Source organism: Euprymna scolopes, chromosome 28 (assembly GCF_053919585.1).
Source record: "Euprymna scolopes isolate OS-2025 chromosome 28, ASM5391958v1, whole genome shotgun sequence".
Classification (NCBI taxonomy): domain Eukaryota; kingdom Metazoa; phylum Mollusca; class Cephalopoda; order Sepiida; family Sepiolidae; genus Euprymna; species Euprymna scolopes.
In genome coordinates this window covers 67,257,806-67,277,866 of record NC_136509.1, presented here as the reverse complement: position 1 = coordinate 67,277,866, position 20,061 = coordinate 67,257,806, and the positions used below count along the sequence as shown (strand labels likewise).

The following is a 20,061-nucleotide window of genomic DNA, read 5'->3' as shown; positions in this document are numbered from 1 at the left end:
GTGTATGCATGCATCTGGATATGCATGGGTGAACGTATGTATGCAGATGTAGCTGTGTCTGGACTTATATGAATGTATATGTTTGTATGTGTATATGTGCCTATATCCACAATGCACTTGACACTGAAAATGTCTATGTATGTGGATATGTGCCTATATCCACAATGCACTTGACACTCAAAGCACCATGTTAGGAGCTCACCCCCCTGTATATATATGAACTTAATATGTAACCTTTAAACGTTTATACCCCATTTTAATTTTTTTTTCCTAGACACTATAAATTAATCCCTATCCAATAACCAAAACAATCAATACAGACCTCTAAAAATTAAACCATCAACATGTATTTTGAACATATCACACAATACATCTACCTACCTCGCATTATTAACTACACCCGCTTATTTATCCTTTATTTGTTTATTTATTTATCTACCCTAACTTTACTTACTTAGCATAAACATACACATCTCTATGTATATATTTATGTACGTGTATATGGGTGCATGTGTGCCTATGTGTATGTACATCTACATCTCACTGAGGATCCGTACATGTATTTTCATTTGTATATGTATAACTGGGTCTATATATATATATATATATATATATATATATATATATTTATTTATCCTAACTTTACTTTATTTACTTGGTATAAATATATACATGTCTATATATATATATATATATATATATATATATATATATATATATATATATGCCCAAAGCACCATGTTAGAGGCCCACCCCGTATATATGTGAACTTAACGATGCGTCTATCTTACCTCGCATTGTTAATACCCATGTATTTACTTATTTACTTACTTATTATTACTTATTTATCCTAACTTTACCTTATTTACTTAGTATGAAAATATATACATGTCTGTGTGTACATGCGTGTATATATATATATATATATATATATATATATATATATATATATATATGTGTGTGTGTGTATATGTCTATATATGTCTGTATGCTTATATTTTTATTAATATCTATATTTATGTAACTGTATATACGTGTATAGGGGTAGATGCGTATGTGTGTGTGTATGTATATGTACATCTACTTCTTACTGGAGATCTATATCTCCACATATATATCCTCTCCTTACCCCCTCCCTTTTCTTTTCTTTGCCATCCTCTCCCCACCTCCCCCTCCCTATATCTCCATCCACGCCTACCTGAATCTGCTACCCCACACACAGAATACAATCTAATGTATCTTAACCCTCAAAACTGAAATATTGTCAATACCCGTCTCTTTCCCCCTTATTATCTCCTACCTCAACCCTCCCCCTTTTTTCCCCTGTATTTCTTCTAAAACACTTCTTCCTAATACTAACAACCACTTCTGTAAGGTTTGACGAGGCTGTTAGATCGTAAACAGGGTCCAACACCTGAAACATATGTAACCAAACAGATAAAGCGGTAATAAAAAATAAAACATATATATATACATAACAATACTAAAATTCGATACCTTAACAATTGCACACGACAACTAGAATTACTAATCAAAAAACTACAGCCACTTTTTAACCAGATCCCATTTAATACCAAGACAAAGATATTAACGGTATGAATAAATGAATAAAGTATAAAATAAGAAAATCGAAATTAAACATGATATAATTTGCTTCTAACCATCCTGCATCCATCTTTATAACCAATTAAAAAAAAAACACTTTAAATACACCAAGCCTCAAAGAAAAAAAAAAAGAAAACGACAACAATCACTCCTGACGACGTTTGGATGCACCTTGAAAGCGCTTGAGAAGAATATGGCTAAACAACAACTTTTGGGAGCCATAATATACAACATGCCAGCTGAAATGAAAAAAAAAGACCGCTCGACAAATTGAAAAGATATCCAAAATATCAGAAAAAAGAATAACTCTGTCGTCTTCAATTAGACATGCTTGAATAATGACTTGATGCCAACACATATATATGTGTGTGTGTGTGTGTGTGTGTGTGTGTGTGTGTGTGTGTGTGTGTGTGTGTGTGTGTGCATGTACAAACATAAATTAGTCTTTATTCTAGAGTGGCAAATAATTATTATTAGAGCATCTTTTGTTTTAATTAATATTCTCATGGTAACTTGAAACATCTCACAGAATATATTATAAGAATATATAGATGAAATTCTCCAAAATATTTCATCAGATAGACCCCAAATATTTCTGGTTTCTTTCATACACAGTTTCTTGCTTTGTTCTTACTAAATCAGAACTAATCTACACATTTTCCGTAATAATTATGCTAATTTTTATTCCAAATTATTAAAACATTACCACGGGTTGCTTCATTGCAGACTACAATATGCTTGTCTTTTAATCCAATATAAGTATTTGCTATAAACTGTCCTCATAAGTAATCAAATTTTGTTCATTCTTATTGTTGTATTATGTTGTTGACAACTTGAAATTTTTTTAAAATTGTAAGTAAACATGATATAATACTTAGCTAAAATTTGTTCCAAAAATTACTTAGTTTGGTCCAGACGACAGTTTATCTGAAATGTTTTTTAAATAATCATCTAAAAATAGCAATCAGCAAAAGAATTAATATTAAATATTGTTAATATTGCTAATAAATAAATAAATAAATAATAAATAAATAATAAATAAATAATAAATATAAATATTGTTAATATTGTTAATATTTTTAAAGAATAAATATTTTTAAATAATCATCTAAAAATAGCAATCAGCAAAAGAATTAATATTAAATATTGTTAATATTGTTAATAAATAAATAAATAATAATAAATAAATAATAAATAAATAATAAATATAAATATTGTTAATATTGTTAATATTTTTAAAGAATAAATATTTTTAAATAATCATCTAAAAATAGCAATCAGCAAAAGAATTAATATTAAATATTGTTAATATTGTTAATAAATAAATAAATAATAATAAATAAATAATAAATAAATAATAAATATAAATATTGTTAATATTGTTAATATTTTTAAAGAATAAATATTTTTAAATAATCATCTAAAAATAGCAATCAGCAAAAGAATTAATATTAAATATTGTTAATATTGTTAATAAATAAATAAATAAATAATAAATAAATAATAAATAAATAATAAATATAAATATTGTTAATATTGTTAATATTTTTAAAGAATAAATATTTTTAAATAATCATCTAAAAATAGCAATCAGCAAAAGAATTAATATTAAATATTGTTAATATTGTTAATAAATAAATAAATAAATAATAAATAAATAATAAATAAATAAAAAATATAAATATTGTTAATATTGTTAATATTTTTAAAGAATAAATATTTTTAAATAATCATCTAAAAATAGCAATCAGCAGAAGAATTACTCATATTAAATTGAAGAATATAATATGAGAGCTAAATGAAAACTCTATGAGCAAGGTTTTTTTCTCAGAACTGCTTGTCTGTGGAACACAACTCCACAGAAATGCTTCTCAGCTGACTATAATATGGTCATTTTCAAGTTTAATGTAAAGAACTTCTTGATGAGCAGTCCTCTAAAATAAATTAACTCATTCAATTTTCATCATCACAGTGTTGCTTAACCTGACAGCCTTATCTTCATGTGGCCTCCGAGCCTTGATAAGCAGTGATTCTATAGTTTTAAAAAAGTTATCTACTTCTCGGGCAATGCCGGAGAGGTACAGCTAGTTCTTTCCACTTTCTTTGCTTTTAGTTTCTCCAACATTTAATTTTTATTTTATCTTGTAACCAAATCTAAAGCAAGGTGGACATTTCCATTCATATATTTTCTTCATTAACAATTCTGTTATCCCTTAAAGTCTCAATATGTTGAGTTCCATCACCTTGCACAACAATAACATTGAACTTAAGACTTCATATTTGTTGGACATGGTGTTATTGTTAGTTTGTCTTCATTTTGTTGAGACTCTAATGTCATCTCTCTAGGGGTTATTTTTTTTTTGTTTTTAAATTTTCTCTCCAAATTTACAAAAAATGTAATACTTTGGTAAAGGTGAAAAACATGTTATAACGTTTTTCATGCTGTGTTTCAATTAATGATAGAAAAGTTTGTTTACTTTTGCAGAAGGTACACAGCAGTGAGTAACGACCAGATCTGCACTGCACTAAAGTTACCAAGCATTAATCCATGTATTTGTGAGATTTTAATGTCCACCACAGTGATTGGCTCAGTTTCTCAAACGTCAGAAACCCAGCTAGTAATAGCAGGTGTAGCTTTTCGATTGCCCATTCCCCTTACACAAATCGTCATTTTTCTAAGCTGTTTCCCACATTTTGAGGATCAACAAGGTTCACTTCTTGATCTATTCTTGCCAATACTATCCGAGGCTTGTGTGACAGACTGATCACTTTATAATACTTGTTAATATCACGTTGGGAAAATCTCAGAGATTTCAGCAATGGAAACAGGTTAAATATTTTAGCATCAAGAAACCACTGTAACACTATAATAGCTGCAGCTAAGTATATTGATATAACTATAAACCACATTGTGTCACAGAAATGAGGAATTCTTGATTGTGGTGAACAAAGGTCAATCAACAATTCTCTGATTATCCAAACACCATAAAACTGCTTCCACTGCAACAAACAAGGACGAATTGCTTGCCTAGTGGTTTCCTATATACTCCACCTTAGATGTTATAAACTATTCCCTCCCTAATTTTTCCACTAAGGACGGAAAACGCAATAATATACAATTATCTGATCATTACCTTTTCCCATCATAAAAAATCCTGACATGTGGACCAAATCTTGTCCCTGCCATATTAAAAAAGAACTGATCTGTTGTGTTGGCTCCTGTTCTTTCCAAATCTGATAACAAATGTCTTACAGAATCTTGCTTATTCGATAGCTGGAAAATTGCCTATGCGGTACCAGTTTTCAAGAACTCTGGTGAAAGAATTGACTTGCAAAGTTATTGCTCCATAAATCTGCACCAGTTCTTCACTATAATCTTCAAGTCATTAATCAATCTAGCGATAATTTATCATTTTAAAAATGCTAAACTTCTGATCAACGATATAGATTTAGGCCATCCTGTTCTTCTATAAACATTCTAACAGTCATCTCTGAACGCATATACCACACAGGATAAGACAGATGAAGCAAGACTTCAGCTAAAAGAATAATCACGGTTATTCTCAATAGTCATACATCCAAACAACACAACATCAACGTCGGTATGCTTTAGAGGTTGATATGTGGACCTATATTATTCCAGATCTTCAGCAACCTACCTGATGCAATTATATCTGAAATAGATGTATTTACAGATGACATCATACTTTACTTATGGCATAAGAGCAATTGAATGCCTACACAAGCAAAATAATGCTAAATTCTTGGAAAATGACGTTTTGTTCAAACCTTTGTAGCTATAGATAGGTTGAAAATAGCTGCTGCTACTACTACTACTACTACTACTACTACTACTGCATGATTTAATATCTTCTGTTCCAAGCTGCTGGGGTTGAATGTCTTCTTGTCATGTCACTGCTGGTGTTGATGGCTGCTCTCTAGGCATTACGATCATTGACCAAGTGTTTTGTGATGTCTAGAGCATGGAGGTCAGCCTCGATGTTGTCCAGTCATTGCTTCTTTAGCCGGCAGTAGTATTTGCCTTTGACATCAAAGGACAACTTTCTGTGTTTCCAAAAATTGTCATTTATTTTCTTCACATGCACTAACCATCATCACTTAAAGTTATTTTCAAAGAATTTCCCATCTATGGCACATGTTACTATGGGACTACTTCTCTCCAACCTACAATATGGTCGTCTTCTAGTCCAATGTCAACAAATACTTGTTGAGCCTTTCATTACTTCTGTCTTTTGTTCAATCTTCTCATAGTATTGTTGATCATTCAACTAATAATCTCATTGACCATCATACTTGAATGGATTTGGGCCTTAGTAATTGGTGATTCATTAATATAAAAAAGTGTTAAACTTAAAACCAGTGGTACAGTGAAGGGAGGAGATGATAAAAAACTGATAAACAAACATAAAACTTCTATCAATGGATTATACAAGATAAGCTTGGTACAAGGTCTGAGTAATTGAGCATCAGCTAATGAATCATCATGAAACATGCAAAGTAAAAATCGATAATGCTTTTATTTAATGAAGCTATTGATAGATTTGGAATGACTATCGATTTAAGTAAATGGATCATTTGGTGGGGGTCATGATTTTAATGAGTTTTCTTTATTTTAACTTTAAGTAAGGGTAGTTAACTCTTGACTAATAGTGAATTATAATTCTCGACAGAATAGGGCTGGAGACTGACCTGATAATGACAGTAAAATGACAGTATAAGACATTTTTTTAAGTTCAGAATTTAGTCAAAACTTCATTGACAGGTTCTTCGCAATTGGCACACACATATCTTCAGTTTTTACTTCAACAATGCTCAACAGTAGAGCTTAGTAGGTTAAAAGAAAAAAAAAACTTAAGCCTATTCTCATTATAAATTTTCTTCAACCCCATGAGGTCATTTCAAATGAAAAAGCGGGTCGATTTTTTTCTATCATTTCTCAGTTGGATGGCAAATCTCAATTAGCTCTCTTTCATTTGAAAAAGCCCTATTGGGTTGAAATAAATTTATAATAGCATCGAGCTAAGTTTTTGGTTGTTTTTTCTTTTAACTTTTATTTTAGTATTGCTATGTATTTTGCTTCCCAGTTAAAATTTCTTACAGAAATTGCTCTGTTCTTTACAGATACAATGTGCCATATATATATATATATATATATATATATATATATATATATATATATATATATATATATATATCGTTCAAATTATTTTAAATAACAAGTTCAATGAAGTTATGTTTCTGACTTCAGAGCATATATACTAGTTGGTTGTATTCCAATGACCAAATGAAAGAATCTGTTCACAATCATTTGTGTTTATCTTTTTATTTTTTATTTCAGCACATCGTTCTTAACCCATAATGAAAAATATTATCTTTAGTTTTTTTTGGCTGCTTTTCAGAGACGATCAAATATTAACAAAAAAAAACATAAAAAAGAAAAACGTGCTTGAGAATGCTGCGAACAACAACAATTCAAAAACATGAAAAACTTTAAAGATCAGAAATCTCTCCCCCCAAAATACATTTGACAGCACATTGGACAGTTCTCAAGCCACCATTTTGGATTTGACCGGCAGAACTAAGATCATCAATTTTTGATTCCAAACTGAAAAATGGATAAAATTCAAATAAAATTAAAAAAATATCAGTTAATAAAATACTGTTAGTCTTAAAATTCAAGAATAATGCTTATAAACTGCTAGATATTATACAGTAATAAGAATACCATTAGTTTGGATATCATTAAACATACTATGTGCTAGCTAAATTTTAGTTTTCCATGTAACCATGTAAATAACCCCACCCCAAATGAATATGTAATATATAGTATAAATTCCACAGGAAATGAATTTAACATTGTAGATGAATTTCCTGAATCACAATCTGCATTGGTAACCATTGCACCACTTACTTTGTTTATTCCAAGCTTGCTCAAACATCATTGACAAAAATCTTCCATATTTCCCAGCTTTCCATTGCACTTTCGGACCAAGTAAAGAATAGATACCCTGTAGCAGACGACGCCGTCTGGCAGTGCCTGGCGCACATTTCAACTAACACTGGTAATTCGACCTTGACATTGGCACAAGCACATGGCGTCGGTTGTTTGTAAATACGTCAAATAGCAAACATGCTCGAATATTCGCCAGCAATTTTTTTTCAAATATATTTACAAAACTTTTGAAGATTTAAAAGAAACAGTATATATTTACAAAACATTTTTTAAAGTAACAAAACGAACGTATGTAAATAAAAGATATTTAAATAAATGGGCATCTCTTTCTGTTTCGGATTTCTGCGACTAAGATTGATTTTTATGTACTGTGTTTTTTGGGGGGTTTTTTCTGTGTGCGTTTTTAAGACAATTCAATATTTATTATTTAAAACATTAACTTCAGCGACAATTAATATATTTTGAAAATAATATTTTTAAATATTAAATTTTGACGAATATTCGCAAGCAAGATTTTTTTAAAAATAAAAGATATTTAAATAAATGGGTGTCTTTCTGAGTGCGTTTTTTTAAATAAAAATATAAATTATAAAAAGATTTCTATCTTGTGATACTACATTTTATCTTTATAAAAATAAAAGTTATAAAAAGATATGTGAATAAAATAACATATTTTTAAAATCTCGATTGTGATACTTGTGATTTTATTATGCATAAAAATTGCCTCGGCCTAGAAGGATTTCTCCTTCACTGACCACCGACATATGTCGCACTTTAAATAAATATTGAATTGTATTAAAAACGTACAAAAAAAATGGCCAAAATCGTATAGAATTACCCTTTTTTATAAGTTTTATTCAAACAGTCTTTATTTGAACTTAATGGGCTGGTTTTTTTTTTGGTTTTTTTACTGTTTTATTCTTTTTATCAAACAAAAATAGAAATTTTATAATGAAATATATATTATGGACTGTTTTTCAAACATCGAAATTTTAAAATTAAAGTTTTATTTAAAAAAAAAAAAAAAAAGACGAGGTGTTTTTTCTTTTCGATATCTTTTTTTTCACCATTTATTACTTCGAAATTTTATTCAACAATGAAATGATAAAAAAATTTTTTTCGTTAAATATATTTTAAAAAAATTATTATAAAATATCTATAAAGTCTATTTTTTATGTCTGTAAAAGTTTGTTGAAAGTTCAAATAAAGTTTATAATTTAATTGAAAAAAAAAACAAAAAAAACTGGTCTTTTTTATTTTATTTTTTTTAAAAATAAAACTAACTTTAATTTTTAAATTTCGATGGTTGAAAAACAGTCCATAATATATATGTCATTATAAAAGTTCTATTTTTGTTTGATAAAAAGAATAAAACAGTTATTAAAAAGTTCTGTAAGTATATTAAAAACGCACTCAGGAAGACACCCATTTATTGAAATATCTTCTATTTAAAAAAAAAAAAATCTTGCTCGCGAATATTCGTCAAAATTTAATATTTTAAAATATTATTTTCAAAATATATTAATTGTCGCTGAAGTTAATGTTTTAAATAATAAATATTGAATCGTCTTAAAAACGCACACAGAACCCCCCCCCCCAAAAAAAAACACAGTACATAAAAATCAATCTTAGTCGCAGAAATCCGAAACAGAAAGAGATGCCTATTTATTTAAATATCTTTTATTTACATACGTTCGTTTTGTTACTTACTTAAAAAAATGTCTTGTAAATATATACTGTTTCTTTTAAATCTTCAAAAGTTTTGTAAATATATTTTTAAAAAAAATTGCTGGTGAATATTCAAGCACGTTTGCTATTTGACGTGTTTACAAACAACCGACGCCATGTGCTTGCGCCAATGTCAAGGTTGAATCACAGGTGTTAGTTGAAATGTGCGCCGGGCACCGTCAGGCGGCGTCGTCTGATACAGGGTATCTATTCTTTACTTGGTCCGCACTTTCTCATTCTTCTATTGACAAACTGGTGTCATACATTAACTGGTCAATATATGTTGCTGGCCTTCCTCTTTTCCTTTTTCCTGTGTTTTGGTTCCCACACCAGTAATTGGTGTACCAATCTTGCTTCCTCTTTTACATATGACCAATAACATCTTAACCTTCTGCTTTTGAGCACTACTGTTATCCTATCCCTCTAAATAACACCTAGAAGTATCTAGTCTTTAGCACAATGTTAAGGGTCAAGTTTTCTACCCCATACAACAAAACACTATGAACTGTGCATGTGTTCAGCACCTTTCATGCCAACGCGATTTGAACTTCACTACTTTCTTGTATTTCCCTGTAATTATTTCCCTTTAAAACCAAATGATATAAATATAATCGAAATGACTTACCAAAAAGTTGAGCAACAGTTTTTGTCATCTGGGCACCTGTGCCCAAATAGTGAGACAGCCGACTAAAATTCACAGATACGAGCTTCTCATTGAACTGGTTGACTAAAGGATCATATGTTCCAATCTGTTCAATTATTTTCCCTTGACGAGTTCTGCGCTGGGGGATGACGACAATATGGAAGAAAGGACGATTGCGACAACCGTACATTGCGAGACGGATCATCATGTTATTGCGAGTAAGACGCTTCACGCCAGTCAATCGACCCATCTGGAACAAAAAAATTTTTAAATGATTGCCAGCATTTACAACATTTTATATTTACAATGGATAATAGTGTAAACAGTCTATTATTTTTTCTACCTCTCCTCGAAACTAGAATATTCAATGAAAACTCAGACTGTAATATATGTAGCAAATGGTAAAAAAAATGCTGAAATTGAGATGAATTTCCCAACCTGGGAAACTGACCCGTGTCTGTGTGTGTATGAGAGATTGTGTGTGTGTGCGTGTGTGTAGAAGGAGGGGAGAACAACACAAAAATCAACTAAAAACAACTTGGATGATGTGCTAGTCATAAATAGTAAAACACACACACAAAATAATGCGAGAAAAATGCTTAAAAATTTTGGTAAACAAAAAACACACGAATTTACAAATAAGTTTGTCAGTATATTAATCTTCTTAGACAGAGTCCAAAAAGAGAATCTCAAATCGAATACGTCTCGCACTATCAACCAGGTTCCAACCCCTGTCCCATCATTTCGATGCTGCATCCTTATCCCTGTTTTGCAAGTACTTTAATGGAATGTGCTTTGAAAAACTTGCAGCGATTGTGTCCCCTTAACATATTCCTGACAAGTAGCAACATCTCACCCCTTCACTGTAGAGGTCTCTAGATGTTGGAAAGTCTTCTCCTCTAATACTTTCTTCCCTTGAACTGCTAGACTTTGGAGTTCACTCCCTGATTTCTTGAGTGTGCCAACATGTAAAAATTAAAAAATGATGCGAACAGACATCTCACTGTTCACCTGCTTACATAGAGCTTCTATCGACGTGGTCCCAAATAGCAGCCCCTACGCCCAAGTGGTAATATGCTTTGTTTGGGGTGAAAAAAGTACAAAAAGTTGTGTTGACAAATCAATTTTACAGATTATTATTTATTTCTCAGCTTTTAGCTTAGTTTTCCTAAGTAACTCCAATCAGTTTCTACTACAAATGTCAAAATTATAAGACAGGAATGAGTGTGTAAGTAGTAGGGAAGGAGACAGGAAGTCATTCTTTGAGGAAACAAAAGTAGTCGAATTCCTCTACCAACTTTCGTCAATCGTTTAAACCTTTAACCGTCAACGAAAACTGTCAGAAGAGGGAAAAAGAAGGCAAGACAAGGCAGGGAGAGAAAGAAAAAAACAGAAAAGATAAAGAAAAGTTAAAACAAAATGGAAGAAAAGAGATAAAGAGAAATACAACATAAACCAATGTACATGCCAGCAACAAAAAAAAAAGAAAAAAAAAAAAGAAAAGGTTCGTTCTAGCGATTAAAAGTTAAAAATAAAACATAATTCCACTAAAAATGGAGAACTTACATTCCTGAATACTTAACAAGCAGGGATAATGTGAGTCAAAAGACATTTTTCATCTTGAAATAGAGCTTTGTTTTCAAACAAACATTAACAAACACCACAAATGCAGTACAGTTTAACATATGTTTACTATTTCGGCACTCGAAAAGTGATTTTTAAATCTTTAACCATTTCATTGATGGATAGAATGTTATCTCTGGCTTAAATTAACTTTTAAAAGAAAGGTCAAGTATCAGGGTTATTTCGTGTTCTCGATCAAAAGAAAGATAGCAGCTTTCTCACGTATCTTTTAACAAATTAATCATGTTGCTGTAACTACGTTGATTTGGTTGTTTTGTTTTATGGCATATTAATCCTTTCCGGGTTATTTAATGCCGAATCTAGTTTTGGAAAAAAGTTTTATGCTTCAAGTTCTTTATATCTTCAAATATTTATTCATGGTATTTGGTTTGAGTGTTTTTTAGACATTTTTTTTTTTTACTTTGAACATGATCGAGTTTTACAAAGTGAAAGGAAAAAATAATGACACCAATTTGATGCATTTTGAGCGAGGAAGCCATTATCTTTACACAGCCTGAACTAGTAGCATCGAGTCAATGGTTGCGACGACTTGTTTTGATCAAGCAAGAACCCCTGTCCCGAATTAGATTGTGAAAAAAAAAAAAAAAAGGGTAAGTTTTATTTAAGAAAATTATTTTTATTAAATGTTTGGTTGATTTGTCTGCAATATTACTTGAATTTTTCATTGGCAATATTGATTGGAGCAAATATTGTTTTATGTAAAAACGAATATATATAGATATATATATATATATATATATATTGTCCTGGGTATGACGTAAAGCTACATCTGGCCACGAGGCTCTGGTGCAGGAGCTCTAGGGTTTTGGGGAGAATGTCACTACCCTTTAGTCGTTGCAGTGCTGGGTCACCCTTGGGCAAGGTGTAGTACCCACTCCCCCCCCCCATTTAAGGTCATAAAAATCCAAGCCTGGTCAACGATGCTCTTGGCAGATGAGGAAGGAATCCCAACAGCTTGCACAGTGGATGAACCAGCATCGCAGTGCCGACGTGATCAACAAGGGTGATGTACAACTCGACTCAGGTCTTCCTCAGCCATCGGACGTGGCTGATTGCATGTGTACAAACTGTCCTGGCCTGTCCTTGCCTCTGTACGTTTGCTTTCAGCAGAGAGAGTTCTAGCAGTACTGGGCAAGCTGCTTATTCCTACTTTGCCTAGGCTGGGAGATGAGGTGAAAGTCCTGTGGCGATGGAGTGAGGGCGTACCGGCAGGTTTGATGGACTTGAAGCCACTGTGTGATCTCTGCACTCAGGCGATTGGAGTATGATGGTCATGCTCTTGCTGAAGAGTGACAGCATTGTAAGGCAGCAGCGGTGACCGGGCAGCTCTATTCAAAGGTGCACTGCCTGCCCCAATCTGGGGACGGTCCTAGAAAAGGTGGACTAAACATTGAGCTCCAATCGGACTCACATCGCACCTTTGACACAAACACTAACCGACCTCCACGTCATCGTCGAAATTGACGGACTGCCCAAGAGGGGATATTATATATATATATATATATATATATATATATATAGTTTTTATTTAATCAGAAATTCATGGAGATTTTTTTCACTTACAATATATTTATACTTGAATGAATGTTGTATTTTTTATATTATTTTAATACAAATGAAAATAATTTTTTTTTAATGAGAAGTTTATGGAATTTATTTTATTAAAGAATATAAACACAACTTTTATTCAAATATGAATATATTGTGAATAAAAAATCCCTCACTATCTCTCTTGTTCTATCTATCTATCTATCAAGTCAAGCCATGCTAATGACTGCTAGTTAGCAAGAAACTTTATCCATGGATAACTTTTATGTATTGAAAAATTATATATGTCATATTACTTTGACCAATACATTGGGAAAGGTATGAATAGATATATTCTTTTTCAGTTTTAGATTTAATAGATACAATACACTCTCAAACATTGCGCAACCAGTCTAGAAGATGCTAAGAGATTAAAAGTCTAGTAAACCCTACTATTAAACTTATAGTTAATGTAAGAGATGAATTCCTACTTTTCCTAATTGTATAAAAAAAGTGACTTAACAGCCACTTTATCATATAAAAAAACTGGTATTTCAAAACGGTATCATATCCAAGAAGAGGTGGGGAACCAGCTAAAAAATAAAGTTGTTTGGTTTTAAAAAAATAAAATAAAAACGATGTCCATATCAAAAAAAAAAAAAAAAGTGCTGACAGGCACTCTGTATTTCAAGAGAAAATAAATCAGCAGGAAAACATCCAACTTCCGGTTTTGTTTTAAAAAAAAAACCCCACAATTTTTGCAAAATTAATTGGTTCATTTACATCGAAATAGTAGCCAAACTCAACGTTGCTTAACTTTTCCAAATGTCAAATATAATTCCAACTAACTGACAAAGCAAAGAAAGAGAAATATCCAATAATAGAATAAAAGAGACGTGGGGGGGGGGGGTCAGGAGAAATTAATGCTCATCTCCTGCCTGTTCATCATTCAATGGATGGGGAAGCGCCATTGAAATGCATTTTCATCGACATTTTAATTATCAAAAAGAACAGAGACAATCTTTTGAGACAAAGAAGCTGGATCAATCAAATAATTGCACTTAAAGATGTCTCTTGACATCTTAAGTCTCGTGTCTTGCCGCTACTGCGAACTGATTATCACAATTCTGAATATAGAAGATAGGATTACGAACAACATATAAGGTGGAGACCAGATGGTGGTGGTAGTGGCAGGAGATTTTTATTTTTTATTTGTGGATGGGGAGGTAGAAATAACTCAAATTAGAGACAAAGAAGACTAGAAGAATAAAATATTAGAACAAAGGAATTGAGATGCTGATAATCTATATTTGTGTGAGAGGTGGCGGAGTATTGTTAATGCTGTTAGAAAGAAACACTTGTAAAACTTTTATCAGAGTTTTCTATACCAATCTATCTCCAAGAAAAAATGAATTCAAAAACGTCATATCCAACACCACATCTTCTGGTAGTCAGTGCTTCGCAGAATTTTACCCAATGCCGATTGTTTTAATCAAAGAAACGGTGTCAGTTGGTTGATGCGTAATTATCCTAACTCTCTCTTCTCTCTCTCTCTCTCTCTCTCTCTCTCTCTCTCTCTCTCTCTCTCTATATATATATATATATATATATATATATATATATATATATATATATATATATTAATGGCTTGGCAAGGCCACAAGGAAGATAGCAGAAGCAGCAAAATTGAATCTGGCCTGCCAGGACACTATATACATATATATATATATATATATATATATATATATATATATATATACACACACACACACACACACACACACACAAATGTAGGCAAAATTGGGCACATTTTATTGGTTTGAAAATATAGGTTCTTTCTTACCAATTGCCATAAAATGGTCATCGTTTTCTTCTGAAATAATTGATACTTTGTGTTTTTACTTTCGCCATTTGTGGACATAAAATTTCAATTTTTATTATACGTTCAAAATCAAATTAAAATTTTGTATCAGGACAAACAAAAAGTTTTATGTTATTGTGTGAAACATTTCAAACTTTAATGAAAACAAGCAAGTATTTGTGTTTTATATTTTCCTATAAAGATTGGTTTGTAAATTCCAATTACTAGATCAAAGATGAAATAATTTAAGAGAGAAATTACCACCGTCATATGTCAACATCTAGTATGTAACTGTTCTTTTCGAAACTTTTTGTTTATCTGCTTAGATATGACTTATTACTTACAGCTCTGACGTCAGCAGATAGATTCTTGGACAGGCCTGCTTCACGGAGGTTGTGATTAGGATTTCATCGATTTAGCCATGCAGGGTCTTGGGTAGAAATCAGTTTATAATGGCAGATCAACTCTTTGGCTCCGTACAATTTCAATGAAACCCTTCCCGATACACCTAACCGACACTGTAATGTATAGTTACCACTTGTTTTCTTTTGGGGTTTTTTTTTTGTTTGTTTTTTGTTTTTTTTCAACTAACTTGTGATACTTGCGGTGTCTATATTAAGTAAGAAAAAAAAATAGAAAAATCAAAAGAGAAAAATGAAAGAAATTCTTAACAATTATACACAGTGAGACTTGACGTCGCCTGGGATTGAATGAGGATCAATGAATATTCTACACCATACTGTCATCAAAATCGGTGAAATTACCCATTTTTCAATCAAATCAATTGATTGCCTTTCTTAGTTAGTCATCCATCGCAGTACACTGAGAGGAAACTTCACATACTTTCCTGCAGTGATGTAAGTCATAATTTTGAAGTCTACGTTGCACTGTAGAGAACCTATTGTTGATTTTATAAAATTATTTTTATATAATAGCTTGAATTAAAGTTTAAAATTCAAAACTAAGGCATCATGGTTCAATTGTGCCCTAGCAGAAAGATTCATTTCGAACGCACCGTTGTCTTATCAAAGAACCTACTATTGATTGTATATAAAATATTGTTATATAATGGCTTGAATTACAAATTAAAATACAAAGGTCAAGTATCATATTTCAATTGTGTTCTCAACAGAAACATTTATTTTGAACGCGCCTCTGTTTTATCAAAGAACCTATTGTTGATTTTATATGCTGGGCTCTTCTGCTTGTGCGGTGATAAAACTTCTTAAATGCACTTTCAATGTTAGGCTTTATAAGATGTTAATTCTGTTCAAAATCGAACTGTTTTCTTTTTTAATCGAATTTTTCAATTATAGATTACCAATTTTGAATACTTTTCAGAGGCATTTCAATACAAAACCATATCTAAGAACACTTCTAGGCATCTAAAGTATATTTGTGTGAAATTTCATAAAAATAGAACCAACCATTTCAGAGTCCATAGGAAACGAACTCTCAAAAAACACACAAGGATTATGGTTAATGAGTGTACAGTAGTCAATGGGACAATATTGTAGTAATCATTAGTAGTGGAAATTTGGTAAATTAGATTACTTAAAGGAATGGCTCATAAAGACTTTGTTTACATTGGACTTGAAGATGACCATATTGTAGTCAGCTGGAAAACAGAGAAACAAAAAAGAGTTCCACGGGTGTGCAGTTCTAAAAAAAAAAAAAAGAAGCTCTGTGTGTGTGTGTGTGTGTATATATATATATATATATATATATATATATATATATATATATATATATATATATATATATACTAGCAAAAGTACCCGTCGGTGACTGGGTTCAAAAACAGCCTACAGAAAATGGACTCTGATTTATGAAAGTATGATAGGTTATGAAAAGGAAGGGTTGTAAAGAGATAGCTTCGAATTCGGGGGTATCAAAACCAAAGCAAAATATGATGAAAGTAAAAATAAAATAGATAGACCCCATTATTTATTATACCATACCTGTTCACACTGAAACACTTATCACAATATTCTGTGGATCTATATTAAAAAACCTTGTTAAACTTTATGACATATTTCCATTCTATGGAGGTCAGGCGCGAACGAACACTCCATAATTTTATTATACCATATTTCTTCGAACTGAAACATAATTATCAAAGTATACTTACACAGATAGATATGAAAAGTCTTTATTAAAGTTTGTGCCTATTTCTATTCTATGGAGGCCAGGCGCGAACGCAGGCCCCACAATTTTATTATACCATCCCTATTTAAGTTAAAACATACTTATCAAAGTATTCTTATGTACATCTATATCAAAAACACTTGTAAACCTTTTTTTTAATTTTTTAATTTTTTATTTCCATACTTTGTGGACCAGGCGCGTACGCAGACCCCACAATTTTAATGAATCATCATTATACCAGATCAAACATACCCATTCCTGTGTCTCGATACATCTTCTATCATTATATGTGATCAGTTTTCTATAATAGTCAACATTATAAGAGCCTATTCATGACCAGACACACACACAGACGTTCAGCTTTATATTATAGATATATATAAAAGTGAACGTGTGTGTGTGTGTGTCTGTGTGTGTACATTTCCCTACGCAATAACTCTGTCAATTTTAAGTCTACAGACTCGAAATTTGATATACAGGGTACTGCGATTTGGGAAAATCTTTGTAATCAGTTTTCGGCTAGAAATTTGACTGTTAAGGGATCAAAGTTCAACGATTTGACCTTTGAGAACTTTGAAATTTTACATAAAGGGTATTCAGAGATAGGGCAAGCTTTTTAATCAGTTTGGGTCGAGAATGTTTAGTTACATTTTTTAGTTAACACTTTCGACAGAGGCGACAGATTTTTACAAGATCAGTATCGTTTTGAAGTTCGACTTTTCAGATGACAAATATAAAAAAAAATTGGCTAAAAACATTAATATCTTCACTTTCAACTGAGCACTTTTCTACAGAGGAGGTCGTTTTTTTTTGCCGATATTTTCGAAAGTCATCCTCTCCTTTCGATTGTTTAGCCTTAATTTAAACCTAAGTAACTTCCAGTTTGGCAATGGTCTTAACAGCAAAGACGTCAGGTTTTTCCCCCATTCTTTTCCTCCTTTGCGGTATGGATTCGAGCCTGCCTCCTTAATACCACTTTTTTTTTGTCTCAACATACACTTCCAGGCAACACCGGACTGAAATGCTAGTATATTTATAAAAGTGAAAGTGTCTGTCTGTCTGTGTACATTTCCCTACACAATAACTGTGTCAATTTTCAGTCTACAGACTCGAAATTTTATATACAGGATAGTGAGATGTGGGAAAATCTTTGTAATCCGTTTTTGGCCAGAAATTTGACTGTTAAGGGATCAAAGTTCAACGATTTGACCTTTGAGAACTCTACCAAACTCCTCCGACAATTTTCGGTCTAAACACTTGAAATTTTAGATATAGGTTCCTTGGACATGGATCTAACTTAATAACTTGATTTAACCTCAAAACAATAAATGTTAAGGGGTCATAATAGGGGTCAAATTTAAAAAAAATTTTACCTCTGCGGTCTCTACGAAATTACTCAGACAATTTCTGGTCTAAACATTTGAAATTTTACATAAAGGGTATTCAGAGATAGGGCAAGGTTTTTAATCGGTTTGGGTCGTTAATTTGAGCTACCAATATATAAATGCATGTATGTTTGCATGTCTGCCTAACACTTTTGACAGAGGCGACGAATTTTCACAAGATCAGTATCGTTTTGAAGCTCAACCCTTCAGACGACAATTACCAAAAAATTGGCTACAAAAATTAATTTCTTCACCCTCAACTGGGCACTTCTCTACAGGAAGGGGTCGCTTTTTTCACCGATATTTTTGAAAGTCGTCCCCTCTTTTCAATTGTCTAGCCTTAATTTAAACCTACGTCACTTCCGGTTCGGCGGTGGTCGTAACAGCAAAGACGTCACGTTTTTTTCCCTTTTTTTCCTCTCTTATGGTACAGGTTCGAGCCTGCCTTCCTACTACCACTTTTTTTTTTTTTTTTGTTCAACACACACCTCCAAACACCTGGGAAACGCCGGCCAGAAATACTAGTATATATATATATATATATATATATATATATATATATATATATATATATAAATATCTTAATTTTACTTAATAAAATTTTTCCTCTTCTAAACTTATATTTCATAATTTTGTAGCATGTGGTACAATGGGGAAAGAGGTGGTTGGTTACTTTTAATGTATCTAAAACCAAGCTTCTATCTCTACATCATCTATGCTATGATGCCAATCTGGCATCGGTTGAAATGAATGGCTCTCGTCTTGGGGAGGCTTAATATTTTGACAAGCTTCTGGGTTTGACCTTTACTTCTGACCTGAAATGGAACACATATATCAAATCCATTGCCAAGCTCACTGGAAAAATGGTGGGATCCTACTACCGCTCAGTAGATATCTCACTCCTGATGCAATTCTCTACCTATATAAACGCCAGGTATGGTCAATGATGGAGTACTGTTGCCACATCTGGGCAGGAGCTTCTAGAAGCGGCTTATCCTGCCTTGACAGAGTTCAAAATAGACTTTGTAGCTTAGTAGCTTTCTCTTCCTTGAAACCTCTTTCCCACAGAAGAGATGTTGCAAGCCTTTCTCTGCTTTATCATTATTTTCATGGCAAGTGCTCAACTGAGCTTCAATTGATGCCCCCCCCCCTTTGCCAAACTTTCACGAAAAACACCATCAATAATTTCTCACACTCTTTATCCGTGCCTAAACCTAAATGTTGATTCCATGAACAAAGCTTCTTTCTTAGAACTGCTCGCCTGTGGAACTCTCTACTGATTGCCTGCTTTCCAGCTGACTACAATCTGATTGTCTTCAAGTCCAACATAAACAAGTTCTTGATGAAACGTCCCCCTAAGTAATCCAATTTAAAAAATTCTCACTACTTATGTTTACTACGCTATAATCACATTCACTAATGTATAACCATTAATCCTTATCCTCGATTGGCCTCCAGGCCTTGATAAGAGGTGATTCCTGTGTAAAAAAATAAAAATAAAAAAAAATAATTATATTTGTTAAGATACTTCATTCCTCTCCCTCTC

General features: G+C 32.0%; 1 protein-coding gene across 1 annotated transcript in view; it reads right to left on the bottom strand.

The window, feature by feature from the left end:
* The window catches only part of LOC145249688 (uncharacterized), a 796,056-nt gene that overhangs the window by 84,466 nt on the left and 691,529 nt on the right, over positions 1 to 20,061 (bottom strand). Inside the window, exon 5 of the mRNA XM_080111486.1 lies at positions 9,933 to 10,200. Coding sequence (XP_079967612.1) covers positions 9,933 to 10,200 — 268 coding nt within the window. The remainder of the gene's footprint in view (positions 1 to 9,932; positions 10,201 to 20,061) is intronic.